At 42.3% G+C, this 7,114-nt stretch overlaps 1 protein-coding gene across 2 annotated transcripts; it reads right to left on the bottom strand.

Annotated features, from left to right (window-relative positions):
- Positions 1–219: 219 nt before the first annotated feature.
- rhogd (ras homolog gene family, member Gd) lies at positions 220–5,679 on the bottom strand. Of its 2 annotated transcripts, XM_083785851.1 has the most exons (3): positions 5,626–5,662; positions 4,900–4,956; positions 220–3,760 (listed from the first exon to the last, which is right to left on the bottom strand). In XM_083785851.1, the coding sequence occupies exon 3, from the start codon at positions 3,729–3,731 to the stop codon at positions 3,156–3,158; it is 576 nt and encodes a 191-aa protein (XP_083641977.1). In that variant the 5' UTR covers positions 3,732–3,760; positions 4,900–4,956; positions 5,626–5,662; the 3' UTR covers positions 220–3,155. The 2 variants fall into 2 exon arrangements, with proteins under 2 accessions (XP_083641977.1, XP_083641976.1); XM_083785850.1 differs by lacking the exon at positions 4,900–4,956 and having other exon boundaries at positions 5,626–5,679.
- Between the last annotated feature and the right edge of the window lie 1,435 nt (positions 5,680–7,114).

Raw genomic sequence — 7,114 nt, 5'->3', positions numbered from 1 at the left:
ATCTAAACTAGAATTTGAAAAAGAGGATGTCAACATGGCTTTCGTGCGTGCATCATCGTCCAGCCCTGCAGAAGTGTAGTCATTATTGGCACAGAGCACTTTAAATACTTCCTCAAACTAAAGCATGAATTATTTCTAGATGGGGAAGTAAAAACACCACCACCACCCAACGAACAACAAAAAGAAAAAGAAAGAAAAAAAAACACTTAATCTGGTTTGACCACCATTTTTTTTTATTTGGCATAATTTAAAATCATCTCACTGTTAGTTCATTTATACAAATATGCTTTTTGTTATATATAAAACAATTACAAATAGATTTCTACAAATCAAGTTCCCAGTGTAAAAGTGTAGTACCACGCACACGGTAGCATACAAGACAGCTCCGGGACACAAAGAGAGCCCCACAGGTGTGTTCCACTTCCACTGCGTCTCTGAGTGACGTTCAGAAACACTAAGCTCACCACAGTTGACAGTTTGACACATTACACGTACACTTTAGCCCTACTTTCACGCTCCGTCGCGAGCCGTTAATAGCAGACCCAACATGCCTTGGCACCATTGATTTGATTCTAAGAGGCCAGGGTGGTCTTCTCGCTCGCCACGATCCTCAACAGCATAGCTCCTCACCACCAGGCCAAAAGAGGCATGGCATTTTTAACCACTTGAACCACAGCATGCCCATTCTTTGGGGGGGGGGGGGGGGGGGGGGGACATTCACCAAAAATAACCCTCTACATGCTCACATGAGTTTGTAAATCGGCTATTTTGGGGGAAGCAATATGGTGTAGACGGAAAAACGTGATGCAACTACAGTTGTAACTCAGGTTTGTGTTACTAATAATAGGGTTTAAGTGGTTTAAGACCGATAGGAATGGTGTGGAGATACAAAATAAAGTATGTACGCCACATATTGATGCGACAAGCTGTGGGCTAGCAGATCAACCATTCACGGCATACGGCAGAGCATAAATTAAGCATTACATTCACCCCCTCCACACATTAAGTCATATGGATCTGTTAAGACGTCACACTTCCTCCCCACAGACCTCAGACCAAACGGAATCATTGTTGTTACACAAAACCTGGCACCCGTGTCACGCTATACTTTACACAGACAAGCCACATTCAAAAGTTTACTTATAACAGTATGCCCTGTTCATTTGAGTACATGGAAATAACGGACAAAAAAAAACACGGTATAGTAAAAAGGTCTACTGTTATTGACAGCTGTGGGCATCATCAAGCAACCAATTTTTTCATAAAATGGAATATAAAACTCTCTCAGACTGGCGAACAAGGCACTTTTCAGTTAAGAGTTCTTGCCACACTATGTGCGAGTTATGGTGTGTGCCTGTAAGCCTTATTGCTTCTGCACAACGCAGGGATGTAAACCACACTTTAGTTCAGAAGAACTGTGGGCTGCGGCGTCGACGAGCACCCCATTTCACACACCAGGCAAATCAATTCAGACCTGAGTTGAGCCATTGGTTTAGCACCTGCGTGTCACGAGACAAGTCTGGGAATGGGTTTTTTTTTCTTCTTCTTTTCGACAGGAAGTATTGCATAAACTTTCTGAAATACACACGAAACTGAAACCAGAGTTGGCTTACCCTGTATCAAACAGACAGGCAGTCTGGCGGCACTCGCAGCACTACAAGAGCCTTTGGGTTTGATAGAGGGGCTCTGCTACAGTCTTTGGTTTAGATAAAGGCACCTGACCATTTTGTAAAAGGCCCTTTAGATGCAGTTAAGGAACTAAACCTGCATTAATACCAGGCTATGGCAGTCATGGCACTAAGGATTCTCTGAGATTAAATGATCAGTAAACCAACACAAAGTAGGCTATAGCCTATCAACAATCAATTATACCAGTCAAACCTATTTATGGCGTTGCAAGTATGGTCATTTGAATTTCAATCCTGTATAGAGTAATAATCTGTTGAGAGAAATGTAAGGGGACAAACGTAATTGACGTATGCATCCTGGTTTATCAAATCCAAGTATATTAGCTAGACAACACAATATATCTTACGGATCAATTGGACATAGGTTATAACAAAAATATTCAACTTTGGCCATGATCACACTCATGGGTTAAAAACAATAGTGGGGGGAAAAACAACCATCAGAGTAAATTCAACCTACTTAGCCAAAACCAGTCACTGGATGATCCTACCCTGTCAGTAAGCTATGCTTAGGAGTGGTTTAAACAGCACTCAGTGTGAGCCTGCAAGCGTTAAGACAAAGCCAGAGCAGAGCGGCACCGCAACCAAAGGCTTCCTGACAATGACATTTTTACAAATGAAGTAACTGGCAAGCGGTTCATTCGTCAGGCCATTATAGACACCCGCTCCTCCATTACAGGAGAAGGGCAAACGGTTGGCTGGTCTTAATGATCCAGGGCTTATCTCTCTCTCAGGGCCTATTGGCTCCACTGTGCGTGGCGGAAGGAGAGACCGGCAGCTCTCACACGCCACACCGGGCACAGGAGAGACTGCAGCTCTCGAGGAGTTTAACCTCTAATCTGTGCACTGACTGGAATTTACCTCTGAGACGTCACACCTTGGCTGTGGCCAGATGGCTTAGAATTAAACGTTGCGTTCACCCTCTCTACATGCCGTTTACCTCTGAAAGGGCATACGATGGCATGATTCGGGGGGTCAGGTGGGAAGTTATTTAGGGAAACTGTTGAGATGCACCCGAGGTGAGAGTTTGAGGTAGTCATTATTGCTCTACCTGAACAAAAGGCAGATCTCTTCTCTCCAGTCAAACAGGGCAGCCTGGTTGGTTTGCTTGCTTATTATTATGGCTTGTGACAAGCACAGTCAGCAATGAGATTTTATAAGGCAAAGCAATAGAAACTATTAATCTAGAAGATGAAACATTTGTTGGGGAGAAGGAAAAAAAGTGTAAATATCAAAAGTTAAAAAGACAAAGAGACCTAGAAAGAGAGAGAAGATCCACTCTGTGGCCTCCGTTTTGGCATCATAAGTCACTTTGGTGTTGATGGAATGAAATCCCCCCCCAGGAGATGAATGAAGGAAGAGAGGAGCTGAATCAAGAGTCTACACTGGTAGAGGTGGAGGCATCTAGACGTCCCCTCTCTCCCCTCCCCCTCCGCAAGTCAGAGTCCGGTGGGAACCGTTCGTTCATTACAACAGCACACACTTCTTGCCGTTCTTTTTCGTGACGGGGTACAACACGGCCCGCACGGCCTCGGCGAACACCTCCCGGACGCCCTCCTGCATGAGGGCGGAGCACTCCATGTACTTGACGGCGCCGATCTGCTTGGCCAGCGCGTTGCCCTGCTGCTGGCTGGTGGGCGCCAGGCTCTGCTCCTTCAGCTTCTTCACCGTCTCGGCGTCGCCGCGCAGGTCCCGCTTGGTGCCCACCAACAGGATGGGCACGCTGGGGCAGTGGTGGGACACCTCCGGGTGCCACTTGTGCCGCACGTTGGCGTGGGACGAGGGGCTGCCGATGGAGAAGCAGATGATGAACACGTTGGTCTGCGGGTAGGAGAGCGTGCGCAGGCGGTCGTACTCCTCCTGGCCGGCCGTGTCCCACAGGTTGAGGCTGACCGTGCGGCCGTCCACGCTCATCTGCGCGCTGTAGTTGTCGAACACGGTGGGGATGTACTCCTCCGGGAAGGCGTTGGTGGTGTAGGAGATGAGCAGGCAGGTCTTGCCCACGGCGCCGTCGCCCACCACCACACACTTTATGGTCTGCATCCTGCCTTCGACCACTGGGTCTGCAGCACCTACAGGAAAACACAAAGGACAATGAGCAAATGACAGGGCTGGCAACAATCACCATTACACATACACATTTAAGTTAACGATTAATTGTCACAAGTCAACTAATTGTGATTAACAATTGTGTTTTTTGCATCGAACATTGGAACGTTACAATGTGTATTTCTGTTTGTCTTTTAGGCTTCGTAATCACAAATTGCACAGGGCAGATATGACAAATAACTTTAAATATACAAAGAAATCACTGACACATTAGCTTGTAGATCTGATATTTTTGAAAAAAAATTGAAAATGTATGGACATTTTTCAATAGGTAAACAATTTACAATTATGCAACAATAATTGTGATTATCTCAATTAATTGCGATGAGGGGACCATGTAATAATTGGCCAATGACAGGACTACTGTTTACTATATATTTTGGCGGACGCAGCTCAAAACCTTATATGTCCTAAACTGGCCAATACCGATAGCCGATGTCAACATTGCTGTTATGGTCATTAAACGAGATTTACCAATGTCCTTTCTCCTTTCTGAAAAAGACATATAATTTATAAACACTGAATTTGAAAAAACTAGGGATGCACCATATTGAAATGTTGGCCCATATCTCAACATCAACAGCTTAATTGTAGTGTTATTATAAAATGTTCCAAGTTGTTGACCCTTTTGAAAGCTTCTCCAGAAAACACTCAGTGAATGAAGCTGAAAAAGCCTTATGTAATGATGAAGGCTGCATATTCAAACACAATTATTATAAAATATCAGCCAAATCTGATATATTATTGGTTCAATGTCAATATTGAATTTTAAAGTCGGCCGACAGATATGATGACTGAATTGCCCATCCCTACCCTTCAGGAAATGGAATAAAGAACCTGTGTGCAGATCTGGATCCAGCGTAGTCATTTTGTCACAAGCTTTTATTTTCTTTATAAAAACCCAGACACTTAACCAGCTTACTTTCACTTTTCAGAATTCTACTACAATAGCGAAAGAATGGCAAAACTGCAAGCTCGCTACTTTTACGAGACACTGCCTAAAACCATTGCCATTCCCATGAATATCTGAGCTGCTTGTACATGTTTATACCGGTATGTTCACAACATCAGTAGACATATCAGGGATTTTTGAATATCGGACCTGTTTTTTGTCCTTGTTCTCTCGCTCCGTCTCTAGTCTTCTTACATTTCCTGAAAACTACAAATGATGGAAGTACAAAACAATAATTCCACCCACTTCTTTAAACCTGTATGATGAGACAATAAAGTTGATTCAGACAGAACTACAACGTAACAAACACCGTCCGTAGCCATCGTTTCCACATTTCCTATTACGGCAGATCACTTCATGAACATGATAAAAGATACTCTTTTAGGCACAACATTTTTTTTTATCAGTTCAAAACGCTTTTGGTTGTTCTGTTTTAGCAGCCGAGAGCTAACTACCGTCGTTAGCTGATCGACGAGCATCTATAGATTGTGATTTAATCTCTCCCGAGAGACTTTGCTTCTTCTTGGTCGATACATGGTCGAAGCATATCGATGGATTCCAAAACTGAGAAAACCAACTACTGGTGTCAACTATCTTACCATGTTATTCTACTTAATGATAGTCCCAAGCCACTAGGCGTTCCCCTCACTGGCTAATAGTGCTAGCGTCAAGCTAAGGAACTAGCGCAGTTTAGGTGGCTAACGAGCTAACTAGTTAGCAAACAAGTTGAAAGTTACTTTGTAAACACACATTTCAGACATTTCTGTTCTTGGGCATGTAATCACCTCGCAGTTCACCTTATTAACTGTATGTTACATTATTCCGAATACGTAGTTTGCAATAAAAAGCAGACTTTTGAAGCACTTTATAACTTACCGCCACTTAGCTTTGGAGCTCTTTACGCTTCGTACAGTCAATCACACAAGCAGCCGCATCCGGGGAGTTGTCCATTACGTAACCCAGACGCACAGCACCACGGGAGTTGTGGGGTTTTTTCATGGTAGTGGCATCTGCCACTAGATGGCACTGGTGAGCCGTGTTAGTTTTCTATTATAGTGAAACTTATAATTGTTTTGAAATCTATTTGTCACTCAGGTACAAGTAAAAGTCCAGAACAAAAATGTACTTGAGTAAAAGTACAAAAGTATTGTCATCAACATGAAAAAAAAGTAAAACAGCATTTTCCATCAGGGTAACTATGGTATCTAGGTTACATACATTGTATCCATCATTCAGATAAATAGTAAATTGCTATATCCAACTGTCTACTTACTGAGGGCCTCTAACCAGAGGTCACCCAATGTCAGATTTGTTGTGAAGTAACAGATTATACAAGGGTAAGTGAAAGGTATACTTTCCACAAACTCTATGAAAGGGGTCCAAGTCATAATATATCTATCTTTAGAGTCAATGGCGTTTTTAAAACAAACATCGAACTAAAGACAAACATTAAAGGGTAAGACCACTTTTTTTGAGGTTTGGGTTGTGTAGTTACTTTGCCATGATGCAACTCCAAATGTGGACAAGAAATAAAAAATAACTGCTCCAGTGATTATAAATTGATAATTCAAAATATGCTCCTCATTGACTTACATTGAAGCTAAAACAGCTCTCAAAGTCACTCTTTTAGTACGTAAACAAACACAAACAATGTTGATTCAGACAATATTGAGCATCACCAAAACTCATGTGGTTTTATTTTTTCATAAAAATGTTATCTTCCTGTTGATTTGTCCATTTTATTGGGAAGAAAACCCGGCCTGGATCCGTGGATCCGGATCCAGAACTTCAAATAGTAAAATCAACAGGAATCTAACATTTTTATGAAAAAAAAACCCCACATGAGTTTTGGTGATGCTCTATATTGTCTGAATCAACTTTGTTTGTGTTTGTTTACGTACTAAAAGAGTGACTTTGAGAGCTGTTTTAGCTACAATGTAAGTCAATGAGGAGCATATTTTGAATTATCAATTTCTAATCACTGGAGCAGTATTTTCTTTATTTCTTGTCCACATTTGGAGTTGCATCATGGCAAAGTAACTACACAACCCAAACCTCAAAAAAAGTGGTCTTACCCTTTAAATTCTCTTTATTGTTAATGGCATTTAATGTTTGTGTTAGGGACAAGTTGATGTACATTTTCCCTTCATTGTCAATGGCGTTTTTCTTATGATTCTTTTTTTATCCCACGATTTTGCAACCCATTTTGTAACCTATTATTATTATCTAATGTGATCCCTGGCTCTATATACACACCCTCCGCCAACCTGGGGAGAGCAACGGAGTTGAACTCATGCATGAGTGTCCAAGTTGCTCCTTTACACCTGACAGGGGGAGATTCCCTGGTTGGACATAGCGTGGAAGG

This window comes from Protomyctophum parallelum, assembly GCF_964188405.1.
Source record: "Protomyctophum parallelum genome assembly, chromosome: 16".
In the NCBI taxonomy this organism is placed as follows: Eukaryota; Metazoa; Chordata; class Actinopteri; order Myctophiformes; family Myctophidae; genus Protomyctophum; species Protomyctophum parallelum.
The sequence above is the reverse complement of the archived record's forward strand: the minus strand, read 5'-3'. Positions and strand labels throughout refer to the sequence as shown.